General features: G+C 44.2%; 1 protein-coding gene across 1 annotated transcript in view; it reads right to left on the bottom strand.

Moving 5' to 3' along the window:
- The window catches only part of ARHGAP31 (Rho GTPase activating protein 31), a 112,947-nt gene that overhangs the window by 17,198 nt on the left and 79,341 nt on the right, over positions 1-16,408 (bottom strand). Inside the window, exons 7-10 of the mRNA XM_060010695.2 lie at positions 11,279-11,477; positions 9,122-9,246; positions 2,631-2,693; positions 228-800 (exon numbers count right to left, since the gene is read on the bottom strand). Coding sequence (XP_059866678.1) covers positions 228-800; positions 2,631-2,693; positions 9,122-9,246; positions 11,279-11,477 — 960 coding nt within the window. The remainder of the gene's footprint in view (positions 1-227; positions 801-2,630; positions 2,694-9,121; positions 9,247-11,278; positions 11,478-16,408) is intronic.

Here is a 16,408-nt window from a genome sequence, read left to right as displayed (position 1 = left end):
TTTATACTAACATTATCCCTATTGTACAGATCAAGAAGCTGAAGCATGGAGTGGTTGTGTTAACTTGCTGAAGATTGTACAGCAAAATGGCTGAGCCTATACTTGTACCAGGCAGTCTGGCTCCAGAGCCCGCAGTCTTAACCACTTCACTACATTGCCCTGCAAACTCTGTTTAAGTCTGGTTTTTCCTCTCTTGCAATGGAAAGAGACCCTCTCCCTTACTTTACCTGTAGAAGTCTCAACTCCCAGTGGCTTCTCTTCAGGCCAATCTCCACTCTCTGAGCCCTGGAGAGAAAACTCTTCCAGGCTGGAAAGAGACTGTAGCTCCTTTGGGGGGGTTCTGCATGGGGTGCTGTTGGTGCTGATGACGGCTGACACACGGAGTGGCACGGACACAGCAAAGGGCTTGGAGATGTTCAGGGCCTTGCGCTGGTGACGGGGAGAGGGCTCCATCTGGAAGAGGCTGCTGGTAAAGACCGATTTGCTGGGGCTGTCGTTTGAGGTGTAGAACATACCCAGCATCTTCGGGGCTGTTTGCTCGCTCTCGGGATCCTCGATGGGTCGGAACACCTTCAGCTGCTCAGGCGGGGCCCGGGCCTGAGCGCCCTGCAGCTGGCTTCGGTCGCTGCTCACGTCAAAGCCCCCCTCGGCCCCCGCCGGCATCCCCTCCTGGCCCCATTCGCCCTCTTGCTTGCTGAGGTCACATGAGCTGCCAGTGCTAGTCGAGTGCATTTTCGCTGCTGGAATGAAAAATCCACCAGTGGTGACTGTTCGATTGAAATTTCCTTTGGTTTCTTTCCCTAGTGAAAAAGCAAACAAATGTGGTCAGCAGCCTGAGCACACACATCACTGAGCAGCCTTCCAGTAAGGGCAGGCACGCAATACTTGAATATTGGAAAGGCATATTATGATAATAAGGGCATAGCTATCCTAATAAAGACAGGTACATAACATTTGGTTGACAAGAGGAAACATCTCCCTATGTGCACAGAATCTTGTCATAATGCCCTGATAGAACCATTTTGTTGTATCATATGTATCTGTTTTAAACTTTGCAGGTAGAGCAGTTTCCAAAAGACAGACACTGCTGAAATTGCTGAACAGAGCAGTCATCCACCAAGCATTAAATGTAGATCATGAAAAAATAAAAGAAGGTGGGAGATGACAGAATGATGTTTGCTCAGAATGAAGATAAGAAGGCCAAAATAACAGAATCTTGTTTCATTTTAAAACTTTAAAACTTATTGTTTTAAGTCTTCTCTGGCAGATGGACCCAAACAGGGGTTTGATTTCCCAGCAAGGAAACAAATGCTGTTCTCAGCTAGACCTTTTTGCCTTTTCCCAGGCTTCCTCCTGCTGATTCAGAGGATGAGAAACTAGAAATGTAAATTAACTAAATGTTAGAAAGCACAGTTGTGAGGAGTGAGTTCCTGACTGACTTAGAAGTGAAGGCAAAGAAGAGAAAAAAATCTGTGTGTGAAATAAATAAGCTGGGAGACAACAACTGAATTGCCAGGGATCTGGAAAATAATTCCCAACTAGGCACTAAGTGCTACATCTTAGGTAACATTAGGTTTAAAATTCTTAGGAACCACTCTGTAGGAGAAGTGTAATTATCTCCCTTAACACATGAGGAAACCGAGACTTGAGAGGTTAGATAACCTGCCCAATGCCCACGGAAGTGGTGACCTAGCTTTTAGTGTCTTTTTTGTTTTGTTTTTTAGCTTTTGAAATATTAAATCCTGCCAAACTGGGCAAGAACTGCCCCCAAGAGGTTTCAAAACCAAGCAAATTGATGAATATAAAGGTGAGAAAATGCTAAAAGGATTGAGGCAGCTTAAAAAGATCTCATTGAATATTTTACAAGTTTAGTATTATTTTTTGAAAGTTGTTCTAAAGATTTTCTGTTTTGTTTCAGGCTGCCTCATTTATCAAAGAGCAACATACCTTGTATTAAAGGGATTCGAAAGTCATGGTACAATCATGGGGGAGTTTAAACAGTCTGCTGCTAGGGAAGCCCTGTGTATTGCCAGTTGTAGCAGTGCTTGTTGGCTGCTTAACAAAAACAGAAGCAAGGGCTACAGGCAAGGCAGCCCTTAAGGCTGGAGCTGTAAGAACTAACATGGTGAGGTGCCGCTTTGGTGATGGGTGTAACCTGGCATGCAACTGTATGTACATCTGCTCCAACCAGCAATGACCAGCTACGTGCCAGGCTGGTGCCTGTCAGTGTTTATTGATGAATGAAGGAATGAATGACTCTACCAACTCAAAATCATGACTTGACAAACACAATGAAGCTAATGCCTACGGAAACACCTAAATTCAAAACTCTTCTTTATGCCCCAGGGGGAGCCTCTTCTGCCTTAGTTTTCAGGTGTGGACCCTTTACCTGGCTCAGGATTGAATGCAAGGAGGCTGCTGTCTCCAGCTGTGAAGTAGGGGAGGTTACTGCAAGGGCTGTGTGTGCCCCTTGAGTTCCGGAAAGTCAGGGAGGGATCTGGGCCTGGGAGATTGTGTGTGGCCATGACTGGAGCTGAGCAGGGTCTGCGGTTTAGGAAGGCAAGTCTGGTGTGGGAGCGCCAATCTCCCAGTTGTAATCCCCAGTTCCAAATCCAACTGAAAAATCTCACCTTCCACGGGCACTGAGCACAGCGAGTCCATGCTTTTAGCTGGTCGGATAGTAGCCTTTTCCACTAAGGACAAAAGAAAAAATATCCCTGGTGAATGCTTGTTCAGAGAAAGTGTTTAGAACAATAGGTCAGGCTGTAAGTACAAAAAAGAAATTTCTTTAGGAAAGTTTTTCAAGTATTTATAATTTTCCCCTTTGGAAAACATTCCCCACTCCACCTTAGATGTTCCTACTTTCTTGGTGGGACTGACCTTATAAAAATAGGGCATTTGTAGATCAAAGGTTTATTAACATTTTACAGATAAAGGTAAGTTACAATTTTGTCACATAGCTATTTGCAAATGAGGAGTCCTGAACCCGATTTTATTGTACAGAAAAGGCTCAAAGATTCATCCATGGAGTAGAATCCATGGGGCTCTAGGCAACCCCTCCTATGTGACTAGGCCAGAGAGCAGAATTCTCAGCTGCAGCCACATCGCTCAACACCCAGGAATTTGGTACAACAGGTGAGAGAGAGCCCAGGGGTACTCTTCTCCCTTTCTCCCATGTGTCACCTGTCTCCACGTGCAGCTCTGCTCCTTGATGTCTGCAGCCTGGTTGCTCCCCCAATGCTCTCACCCACCAGCCTCACCCTGGAGCAGATCCCAACCAAACGAACCTTTTTTGAGCAGCTGCTGTATGCCTGGTGGATGCTATGCATCTTTGTTAAGCCACCCAAGTAGGTTTTCAGAAGATTATGGTTTAAATAAATAAAAACTTATTATTTCAGGCATAGGCTTAGGCACTTTCACAAACATCATCATGTCTTTTCAGGAAGGCTTCCAGGGCAAACTTGCTAGGAGGGGAGAGAGGGCAATTTAGAAGCTGACCGGGAGCCCCAGGACTTGTGGCTTTAAGGTAACTCTGGATCCAGGCAGATCTGGCTTTGAATCCCAATTCTCCCACTTTTGGGCTGTGTGACCTCAGAGAAGCAACTTACCTTTTTGAAACTTCAGTTTTTTGGCATGAAAAGGAGGAACAGTAGAGCTGTTGTGAGGATGAAATGAGTAGTGCATATAAAATAGGTTGCATTAACCTAGAATAAATGCTCAAGAAGAAGTAACTATTGTTTATTGTTGTTGATGTTATTCAAGATAAACTAGGGCTCAGCAACAAGGGTAAACTCAGGAGACGGTTCTAAAAGAAGCACTCAGTGTTGGCCCTAACCCAAATCGTGCCCTAACTCACACTTGCTTTGTCCGTCTTTTAAAGATCCTTTTTTCCTTCTTGCTCCAAACCCTGCTCCTTCTGAGAGGCTCTGAATTAGCCCCTTGGCCTCCCAGGCTCTGGGCTTCTCTCTGCCTGGGTCCCACTGGGCTCTGGAAGGACACAGCAACGTTCACCCAAAGCCTTGGTGACGCCAAGATTGCCTTCCACCTCCTTACTTCCAGAGGTAAGCCAGAATTCTCATTCTTGGAAGACTGACTATTCCCACAAGTTTACAAAATGACTTTTTTTTTTTTACATCTTTATTGGAGTATAATTGCTTTACAATGGTGTGTTAGCTTCTGCTTTATAACAAAGTGAATCAGTTATACATATACATATGTTCCCATGTCTCTTCCCTCTTGCGTCTCCCTCCCTCCCACCCTCCCTATCCCACCCCTCTAGGTGGTCACAAAGCACCCAGCTGATCTCCCTGTGCTATGCAGCTGCTTCCCACTAGCTATCTATTACAAAATGACTTCTAAAACTGCCTGGCCAGCCTCCCTTCATTCGCGTATTCTTTTTTTTTTTTTTTTGGCCGCACCATGCGGCTTGCGGGATCTCAGTTCCCTGACCAGGGACTGAACCCAGGCCATGGCAGTGAAAGTGTCGAATCCTAACCACTAGACCACCAGGGAACTCCCCGTTCGTGTATTCTGAGACAAGATTTTGCCTTTGTTTTCCAAGAGCTGCATTTCTTGGCCTTCCTCTGGGTTTCATGTATCACCCTTCGGGGTAGTGACCAGGTGACACTGAGTGTCACGGAGGATGGGTAAGCGATCTGGTTGCAGGGCCACCTTTCCTGTTGGACCCTCTTTCTGACAACACAGCTCCTTCTGGTCCTGGTGGCCACAGTAGCTGCTTTTGGGAACAGTCAAGAATTCCCTGGCTCCTTGTCTGGATAGAAACTAAGCACTCAGACATCCTTGGCCTATGACTACACAATCGTCCTTGGTATTTTGGGGGGACTGGTTCCAGGACCGCCACGGATACCAAAATCCATCTGTGCTCAAGATCCTTATGTGAATGGTGTACTGCCGTCGGCCTTCCCTATCCACAGGTCCCGCATTTGCGGATATGGAGGGCTAACTGTATTTAGATTACACTTTTCTGTCTGGCACCTTGGCCTCATGGAAATGCATCCACCAGTTTTCTTTGAGTCCTTGGGTTCCCCTCTCTTGGTTTATCTCTAAGGCTTTCTTTCCCTACTCAAAGGAGTTCACTCTGGAGGGTTCCCTGGAATCTTCCTGTTTGATAATATACAAATTCCAGTACACCAGTGTCTGGGAGACTCCAAAGTTTATGCATCTCCATTCAGTCAATACCCAAGTTTTTCTTATCCTTTAGTATTTCCTATTTCTGTTCCATTTTCTAAACATGGTTAAACATACCTTCACCTGCCCCCGTACCAAAAAACACCCCCAATACTATATACATGGTGAATCAATTTTTTAAATGCTCTTAAATATGGAGTTTTAAAAAAAGATTTTAAAAATTATTTATCAATAAATATGTTAATCCACTGATTTCCTTTTTTCACACGCATATTTCAACGAATAGCAAGCCCACGTGCCATTTACGGTGACCATGCTGGTGGGTTATGACCAGAAGGCTCCCCACTCCCTACCCCCCAGTCTTTAGCTTCTAGGGATCCAGCAACACTCTTCTGGTGAAAAGCAGCCACTCGGGCAGTAGTCGAGGTCACAGAGAGCCACTTATATTGATGCTGATGGTTCTTTAATTTCACCCCTGAAATTCATCAAAATTTCACCCCTGAATTTCATCAAAATTCAGCCAGTTTGATGAACTATCTCTGATTAGCTTATTCATGAGATAGCAGTGGTTTTCAACACCGGCTGCATATCAGAATCACCTGGGGAGCTTTTTAGACATTACCAGTACTCTGAGTTCACCACAGAACTCCTGAGGCAGAGCTGCTGTGGGTGTGGACCATACTCTATGGGTGATTCTGAGGTGCGGCCGAGCTGAGAAGCTGGCCAGGGACATCCTGTGCATTCTGTGAGCTTACCGCTGTTTGATCCAGCACCTGGGGCTTCTTCCTTTTGAAAACCACAAGGGGGTAGAAATCTTCATAAGTCAAGATCAAAGAAAATCATTTAATCTATTTTTACTTGATTGTTTTGTTCTATTTTTTTTAACTTTTTGTTACTCGGGGAACCTTTTTCATTGTGTCACTGATTCTGTAACTGAAGGGCTCTCTGACGTGCTTCAGCAAATCTGTTATTAGATCAGGGGTTTCCTGCCAGGTACTCCCCCTTAACTTCTCCTTTGAGAATCCTAATTTCTGATTTGTATCTGCTTGACCATACCTATAGCAACCTGCCCTCTTCACCTGGCCATCTTGCCATTTTGTGAAAGACGTTTTTCCCTATATAATGAATATTGTAGATGCCTACCCAGAATCCATTTCCCTTTCCCCTTCTCACAGAGCCCTGTACATCTTGGGTGCATCTCATTCCTCACACAGGGGTGTAATGCCATTCTTCATGCCAGTGATTGGTTCAGGAATCCAGGCCTAAGCCAATCAGCACAGGGTACTCCCGTAGCCATAGGGATTGACCCATGTGACTCAGTGAAGGCTACTATTGTGGGGCGGAGGGAGGGGTCAGACAGACTCTTAACTGGGGTTTCCAGGAAAGAAGGGTCCCTGCCCTTAGGAGCAAGCTACCAGAAATGATCTTCTTTCTCCTTCTGGATATAGTGAGAGTCAAAGGTAAAGCCTAGAACTATTGTAGCCACTTTGTGGAGGCAAAGGAAACCAGTCTGGGGATAAAGCTGACCGACAGAGGAGGGCATAGCTGAGGAAAACGCGGAGAAATGGAGACAGAGCCACTGTACTAAACCACCCCTGAAGCCTTCCCTACATCTGGATGTCCCAATAAACTCCCTCCTTGCAGAAGCCAATTGAGTTGGATTTGTCATTACTTACAGCCTAAACCACTGTACTTGCTATACCCTGTGACATCCCTCATTACTCCAGTAGGTCAATGTGACAATTTCTAACATTTGTGCTTTATGATCCTTGGAGTACAATTATCACTGGGCTTGAGGAAGGTCCTTAAAAATATTACCTCATTTTTTCCTATTGGCATTAGTTTTTCCTCCCAAATCTTTATTATTAAGAATTTCAGGGGCTTCCCTGGTGGCGCAGTGGTTGAGAGTCCACCTGCCGATGCAGGGGACACGGGTTCGTGCCCCGGTCTGGGAAGATCCCACATGCCGCAGGGCGGCTGGGCCCGTGAGCCATGGCCGCTGAGCCTGCGCGTCCGGAGCCTGTGCACCGCAACGGGAGAGGCCACGGCAGTGAGAGGCCCGCGTACCGCAAAAAAAAAAAAAAAAAAGAAAAAGAATTTCATACATTCAGAAAAGTTGAAGACCTCTAAACCTAGGTTGACATTTTGCCACATGTCTGCTGTATCTCTCTTTTTATCTATCTATCTACCTACATACATATGTTTTGCTGAATCATTTGAAAGTGAGTTTCAATATTTTGACACTTCATCCTTAAATACTTCAACTTTAGCATATGTCTCCTAAGAACCATCAGCACACTATGAGAATGTACTATTCTTCAATATCATCTAAAATCCAATCTATTTGTCCCCCAAATTATCTTTTGTAGTCCTTTTTTTTTCAAACTAGTATTCAATCAAGTTTGCTCATTACATTTGTACATTTACCTTTTACTACTTGCTTTCATAACAATTGCCCTCATTTTTAAACAATTATGCTTTCAATTTATAACACTAAATGTCTTTGTGGCAAATTTCTATGGCCTCCGCTTCCTGACACAATATTCAGCCGGACTGGTTATATTCCCCATTATACAGTGGTTCCCTCAGTTCCCTCCTGCATCAATTCCTATTCACTACTCAGATATAATTCCCACAGGGCAGCATTCCTATTTAAAAATCATGACCCTGGGGCTTCCTTGGTGGCGCAGTGGTTAAGAACCCGCCTGCCAATGCAGGGAACACGGGTTTGAGCCCTGGTCCGGGAAAGTCCCACATACCGTGGAGCAACTAAGCCCATGTGCCACAACTACTGAGCCTGCGCTCTAGAGCCTGTGAGCCACAACTACTGAGCCCTTGTGCCACAGCTACTGAGCCTGCACTCTAGAGCCCGTGAGCCACAACTACTGAGCCCACGCACCACAACTACTGGAGCCCACGCACCTAGAGCCAGTGCTCTGCAACAAGAGAAGCCACCTCAATGAGAAGCCTGCACACCGCAACGAAGAGTAGCCCCCGCTCAACACCACTAGAGAAAGCCTGCACACAGCAACAAAGACCCAATGCAGCCAAAAATAAATAATTAAAAAAATAAAAATCATGACCCTCACCCTGGGGGAAAAGGGACAGATCTTCCTTACAGTAGAGTTCAATAAATGTAGAAGGAATGATGGAAATGGAGAATAACCATTTGGCAAACACCACAGTAATAACTGTTGCAGGCAAGGACCACTGATGGATGTTAAAATGCATGGATGAAAGTATGATGAAAAAAGGATATTTGCATAGTCTGAAAATACCTCCCACAAGATACTTATTAATTGCAAAGGAAAAAAATAGTAACTTTACAGGGACAAACCTTGTAGATAGCACTTTAACCAAGTGCTCAAAACTGACATCACCAACAATAAAATATTGACTTCATGTGCCCCCTGATATGACACATTGAGACATAACCTCAATCTAACCATGAGAAAACATCAGACAATCCCAATCTGAGGTATATTCTACAAAATAAATGGCCAAAACTCTTCCAGAGTGTCAAGGTCAGAAAGACTGAGGGACTGTCCTAGGTTGGAGGATTAAAGAGGCATGACATCTAAATGCAATGCGGGTTCCTGAACTGGATCCTGGACCAGAAAAAGGACATCAGAGGGACAACTGGCCAAATATGAATAACGTCTGCAAATTATTTAATAGTATTATATTGATATTAATTTTTTGGTTTTGATCATTGTATTACAGTTATCTAACATGTTAACATTTGGGGGAGCTGTGTGCAGGGTCTACAGGTTCTCTGTGTACTATTTTTGCAAATTTCTTGTAAATCTAAAATTATTTTAAAAAACCAAAAAGACTCTTCAGTTAATTTATAAGTTTCTCTTTCAGGGTGAGTGAATTTGACATAATCAAACCAAAGACTTAAGAAACAGAACTGAAAAAAATAATATATATATATATATATCTTATAAACATAACTGCTATTGATTCTTACCTGAGAGCCTCTGTCCTCTCACAAATACACTCCCATTTCTACTCAGCTTTGATTTAGAGTCTGATCCAGAACGTCCCAGGTTAAATATTGATTTCCACTTCTTTGATTTACTGGAGAGCTTTCTTCTAAAGGAGCCAAGCCACAGGGGGTTAGTTTGGTAACTAGCTATTTCAGTGGGACTTTTAAACTAAGAAGGAATACCCCAAACATGTTCTTAGTTATGAACAGCTCTGACATACCAGGAAATTTCTCTCTAAAATCCAAGTTGAGCCTGACTCTCACCCCGTCTGGGGATGCCCATGATGACCAAGCTAGGTTTTCATGAGTCAGAGTGAAGGACCACATTCCCCAGAGGAAAGGACAAAGATGTGCTATTACAGGCAGGGGAGGGGGCAAACAGAGACAGGGGTTGGTGGCAGACTCAGAGGTCACAAGCAACCACAGTTCTGGGAATTCTGGTAAGCAGTTCAGTCCTGGGTTATCAAAGATACTTATTTTTTTACAGGAGTAAACACTAAAGGCCAGAGACCTCAGTCCTGTTATGCTCCTTGCACTGCAGCCACACTGCTGGGACATCCACAGGCGAGGAGGGCGCTGGGGTAGACTTTAGTGGACTGGAAAGGGGGTGGATGAGAAAGCAACTTAGAAGACAGCCTGGCCTGGGAGAGTTGCAGGCTGCTGGATGTGGTCAGCGGTCACTGCAGAGAAAGGCAGAGGGTAGTCACTGTGTTTCTGGCTTTGTCTCTCATTTCTCTGACGAAGCAGGGAAAGTTGAGTGCTAGACTGGGCCAGAGGGCCTGGTGCCACCAGGGTTCATCACAGAGGCCCTGCCTGGCTCTAGCCGGCCTTGCTATCAGACTTCATCAAGTTCCAGGATGAAACCCTGCAACCTGTGGGCCCCACAGAGGACCTTTTCTCTGCAGGGTTCTCATAGAACATCCAGGTCTCAAGCACAGCATGATTTTACAATCCATCAGAGACAGATCTGCAGTGCTTAGTTGTTTCTATTGGATCTGGCCTGATGTTTTCAAGCACTAGGCCTTGGGGTGGGTTTTACATAATCGCATGAAGGCACAGAGAAAGTGAACTTGATTGTCCTTCAGAGGAAGTCTTCCTGACCCCTGAGTGGAAGTCTTATTCTCCAGGGATTTAGGGGGAGGGGCAGTGGGGATCAGTCTTTCAAAACAGAGAGAGAGAGAAAGAGAGAGAGAACCATCCATGCACTTCAGGAAGTAGAGGGGTTTCTCGCCAGGTGAGTTCCAGGTGCCCTTCCCAGAGCACACAGTGTGACAGGCGCCCCCTACCCCTGTGCAACGTGGCAGCACTCTTTCTCCCTCCCCAGGGGGAAACAGCCTCGCCATCATGAGGAGGACACTGATGAGAGGTCTGAGAGGTCTGTTTTCATACCTCCTTTCACTGATGAAACAGCAAGGCGGACACTCTCCAGTGAAAAGATTGCCTTTCGGCTCCTCTACCTACTGTCTGCCTAGGATTTCGGACCCCTGCTTCAGTCACTGCCTCCTTTTTACAGTGGGGCATGGGGCTGGGAGAGGGATGTGTGGAGACCAGGGTTACCACAGAATAAGTGAGAAGGAGAAGGGAGGGAAGATATGAATGAGAATGGTGTTTGTTTTTGGAGGGGAGAGAGGGCTCTAACAGGTAAGAGAGGAGGAACAGAAGCCAGGATGCACGTCCCCAGGTGCCATGTTCCCAGAGGTCTCAGTCCAGAGTGGTGCTCTCCGTCAACTTGCCCTCCGCTCATCCCTACGCCTTCCATAGGTCCCATGGGAGGTGCAGGGTGGGAGGAGGGGGTCAAGTTTTTGTGTTTTGCAACCTTCCTTTTGAAAATGTCAAGCTTATTTTGTCTCAACTAAGGAGTAAAGGGTTTTAGTTCTGATTCTTGACGCCTATGAGCCCCACCCACACCATGGTACTAGGGATCTCAAGTTCTCGATGACTTTGGGGCAGTGAGTGAAGGCATCAGCCGCTGGTGAATGTCGTGGAGGCAGCTCCCTTCTCTTCTGGAATGCTTCCTTACCCCCCAACCCAGACCACACCCCCAGCCCATGCTGCCATCACAGCCCTGAGACTCTATGGCTTCCTCCTCCGTCCCCCTCCACCTAAACATCTCCCAGAACTTGGAAGAAGGACACTTACTTGTTGTCTGGTAACTCAAGGACAGTGTGGAAGAGGGTGCCCATGGGAGGGACAATCTCAGGCAGGCTATTCTCTCTCCTTTCTTTCCGGGCAGGGTGATTAGTAGCTAAGCTCCGGGCCTGAGCTTCCTCCAGACTCACCAACTTCATGGGCAGGGAGAGGGCTGGCAACGTCAGGCTCTTCATGATCGGCCGGTTTTCTGTAAAGAGGAAAGAAGAGCTCATAGACCTCCTGGGAGGAGGCCTGGGCACTGGCTCCAGCCAGAGCCCCCATCCACAGCCCCTCCTGACCTCCTGATGGGGGCTTCTCCTGGGAGTGGTGGGGTCTATCGGGCAGAGACTACACGTGGGGATCTGACAGCCCTCCTGGCCGGACCAACCAGGGGGCACACAGGGGCTTCAGAAGGCAGCCTGCATTCCTGTACTTTTCAGACTCTTCATTCATTCATGCACACAACAAATATATTGAGCACTTACTGTGGGCCAGAGTGACAGTAGTGGGTATTTGCCCCTGGGAACTGCCTAATGCTTTGGTCAGGTGGGAATGTGTGTTCAGCCACAGAGGCAGCCTCACTCATCTAGGGTAGGGCAGGATACTACCCCTCCTCTCCGCAGCTGGAGAACAAAGGCTCCAGGGGAATTGAAGGTTGGAGCCTCGACTTTCCTGAAATTACCTAGCCTTGTATCTCTGCAGTAGAAAGACGTTTTATGGCTATGCTATTCCCTAAGAGATAAGTGGCTTTTTATTCACTACCTAATCATCTTCAAGTGTATGCAAGCCAATTCTTGTACGTTTTTTTAAAGAATGGAAGTGATGATGACAGATCAATGGTGTCCACGATTATCTCTTTTCTCCAAGTCAATTTTTTTTTTTTTTTCAAACTGGGGCAATCTTGTACCCCCTGTCTCCAGCCAGGGACATTTGGCAATGTCTGGAGACATTTTTAGTTGTCACAGGTGTGTGGGGGAATGCTACTGGCGCCTAACAGGTAGAGGCTAGGGATGCGGCTAAACATCCTACGATACACAGGACAGCCCCTCGACAAGAATTATCCAGTGCTAAATGTCAACAGGGCCAAGGCTGAGAAACTCTGATCTAAGTAAAAACGAAGAGGTCTAAGTTTGCCTCTACTTAGTATTTTGGCAACCTTGCCAGTTTTCTGTAACTTCGGAAGGGGTAAAGAGACTCAAGGGTAATTTGGACCAATTGACACTAAGAAATCACTTTTGGTATAGGACTCAGCTAATTTTCAGAAAGCACCTCGATAGCACTATTTCTCTTTGCAGAGCATGACCCTCTCTGAGTGAAATAAAACCACTGACAAAAGGCCTTGCAGACAATGGGACTGTATGTGACTCTGGGGCGTTTCCAAGGAGGAGAGAGTGGCCGTCATTCAGCAGGACTACAATTAGATAAATCTGTGATCCTAAAGATTTTTCAGCGAAGTTTCCAACTTTAACCCAGTTTTCCCACTGAATCCAAAGGAGATTAAAAATATTTAAATTTAATTGACTCAATATCTGTTCATAGATTCTAGATTATTTATGACTTTTTTAAACTTAATTATTTATTTACTTACAACATTAAATCATTCTGGGAGCAACTGGAACAACAAGAAAAACATAAAGTGCAGGATCAGGAAACCTAGCACCCACCTCTTGCCATGGTTCCAGGCTCCAGTATCCTAAGGCCTACTCATCATTTCTGCTTAGATGTTCGATAGGCATCTCCAGCTTTACGTCTCCTAACAGAGCTTGTGATTTTTGCTCCTTATCTCGAAACTGGTACCTCCTCCCATCCTCTCCAAATCGGTAAATAGTACCATGGATCACCCAGTTGTGTAAGCCAAACCTGGAGCAGGTATTTTTCATTGATTCCTGTCTTTGATGTACCCCTTCTCCCCCACATCCAGCCTATAAGCAAGTCCTGAAACTCCACCTCCAAAATATATCCTGAATCCAGCCACTTCCCTCCTTTCCACTGCTAACATGCACAGACAGTCCCCAACTTCAACAGTGGTTCAACTTACAATTTTTCGGCTTTAGGATGGTGTGAAAGCAATATGCATTCAGTAGAAACCGTACTTTGAATTTTGATCTTTTATCAGGCTACTGATTCTGTACAATACTCTCTTGTGATGCCTCAGCTCCCAGTCAATCACGCAATCACAAGGGTAAACAAGCAGTAAACTTATAACCATTCTGTTTTTCACTTTCAGCACAGTATTCAATAAATGACATGAGCTCGTCAACACTTTATTATAAAATAGGCCTTGTGTTAGATGATTTTGCCCAACTGTAGGCAGGCGCAAGTGTTCTGAGCATATTTAAGGTAGGCTAGGCTAAGCTATGATGTTCAGTAGGGTAGGTGTATCTATAAAAATATACAGTAAAATTTTTTCAATGTATACTCCCACTGTATACACATATATATAGTTGTAAGTTATACATATATACCACTGTATTTGTTTTATGTGTAATAGAAAACATACAACATCATAGAAATTACAAAGTATACAATAAAATCGATGGAAAAGAATTCTAATAGTTTCTTCCAACACCCATACTTTGGTCTTTGGCGTCCCCTGGGTGGGGCACCCCACTTTGGAGACTGCATTTCTGTAGCTACACGGGCTGACTTTCTGCCACGCGATGAGCTCCTTTCCACCTCAGAGCATTTACACTCCCTTTTCTCTGTGTTTGGAACATTCATCCCCCAGATCCTCAAATGACTGGTTTCTTTTGTCATTCAAGTCTCAGTTCAAAGATCACTTCCTCAGAGGCCATGTCCACTCTGTACCAAAATTATACCCCCAAGTCATTGACCATCGCATTATCCTGCTGTACTTTTCTTCCTGGCATTTATTGTCTTTGAAGTGATAATGTATTTATCTGTAAACTTATTTATTGTTTGTCTTTGCAGCCAGACTATAGCTCTACGCAGGGCAGCGGCTTTGCCGTTTTCGATACCGTCCCCAGTGTCTGGAACAGTGTCTTGCACATTGGAGGTGCCCAATGCTACATACTTATGTTTTAATAAACCTTGGCATATCACAATCTCTCTGGCCTCACTGCTCTCATCTATTAATTAAAGGTGTTGGATTCTATGACTTTTAAAATCTTTCCAATTTGAAGTAGAACCCTATTTCTAAATCTCAAATTCCAGAGCGTATGACTTATTCCATTTTGTGTAAATATTAAGTATGGTACCAAAGTCAATAAGAATTCATAACGAGAACATTTAAATGAAATGCACTGAATAATAATTATTGGAGACAATCAAGAGTTAAAGCCTCAAGAGGAAATTGGATTTCAATATGCAGGACAAAAGCTGATTAAGGCAACGGTCATAAAAAGAACAGGCATTTCCAGGTTGGAATTAGGAACATCCTTAACACTAACAGTCATGAATGGAATCTGCTGTCAAGAAGAACATCTCCCAAGAGTCATTAATTCTCCGCAATGGTTTATTTATCTGTTTAACTATTTTTTCCTCTCAGAGTCAGCACAAGGTAAGGAAAGAGCACAGGCTGGAAGATTTAGGTTCAGTGTTCAGTCCTACCAGATACTAAGCTTTTCTGGTTCTCTGGTTTTCATGTATAAAAGAGGGTTGATAACTTTATGATGGTTGTTGTGATAAGACCATGAGATGATATATGTGGAGCGCCTGCCATGGTTCCCGGCACAGAATAAGTCCCCAATAAATAATTGGTTGACTCAAAAGGATGAATGAATGAAAGTGTATTATTTCTCCTTTACTTTCAAAAAGGATTTATATAGCTTACAATAAAAAATACATCCGTAATGTGCGAGTTAAAATAAAGATAAAAGAAACGTCAGCCATTCCTAAGTATATAGCCAAGAGAATTGAAAACATATGTTCACACGAACACTTGTACATGACCTCACAGCAGCATCATAATAACCAAAAAGTAGAAACAACCCATATGTCCATCAACTGATGAATGTATAAATAAAACGTGGTACAGCCATACAACAGAATATCATTCGGCCATAAAAAACAGAAATACCGATACATGAGAACATATGCTAAGTGAAAGAAATCAGTCACAGAAGACCACATATTGTGTGATTCCACTTATATGAAATATGCAGAAGAGGCAAAATCCACAGAAACAGAAAGTAGATTAATGGCTGCCAGAGTCTGGTGGGAAGACAAGATGTGGAGTGACTACTTAACGGGTGTGGGGTTTCTTTTTGGCGTGATGAGAATGTTCTGGAATTAGATACTGGTGATGGTTGCACAATTCTGTGAATACACTAAAAACCACTGAATTGTACACTTTAAAATGATTAAAGTGGTGAATTTTATGGTATGTGAATTTTAAAAGAAAGATCATAAACCACACGGAGGACAGGATGGGGGTGGGAACCATTACACCAGAAATCAAAATTTGATATTAATTGCAATTGATTACTTTGATGGTTATACTTGATTTTCCCAAGGATATTAGCCAAAGTAGAAAAGAATGCTTTGATCAGCTAATACAAATATTTTGCAGATACAGCTCTCATACACCACTGGTTCTCCAAGTGTGGGCCCTGACCACCAGCAGCAGCTCCATCACCTGGAAACTTGTTAGAAACACAGATTTTCGGCAGCACTCCAGACATGCTGAATCAGAAATTCTGGGGATGAGATCCAGTAATCTGTGTTTCAATAAGCCCTCCCAGTTATGTGACGTATGCTAATGTTGGAAAATCACCCTCACACAAATGGTAGTTAACAGGCTTATTGATCAGCTGGATTTTTGAGTTTTACAAATTAGGCTCATATGAGTTCAATCAGCATAAACCAATCCCAGTGCATTCCTAGGGTTAATTATGTTATTATGAGACTACAGGACTGAAACATCATATCTTGCATCTCATCACACCCAGCGTGAAATAGCTATATTTTTCTTGTATATAGTGGGTTTCAATGCTGGCTAGTCTCTGCATACATGCGCCCACACACTCATTGCTGTGTGCCTAGTGCCCTATGCAGGGCAGAACAAAGTAAGCACTCAAGAAGTGCTTGAGAAAAAGACAGATATTATACGATACCACTTATATGTGGAGTCTAAAAAATAGTACAAATGAACTTATTTACAAAACAGAAACAGACTCA

Source organism: Delphinus delphis, chromosome 4 (genome assembly GCF_949987515.2).
Source record: "Delphinus delphis chromosome 4, mDelDel1.2, whole genome shotgun sequence".
Lineage (NCBI taxonomy): Eukaryota > Metazoa > Chordata > Mammalia > Artiodactyla > Delphinidae > Delphinus > Delphinus delphis.
The sequence above is the reverse complement of the archived record's forward strand: the minus strand, read 5'-3'. Positions and strand labels throughout refer to the sequence as shown.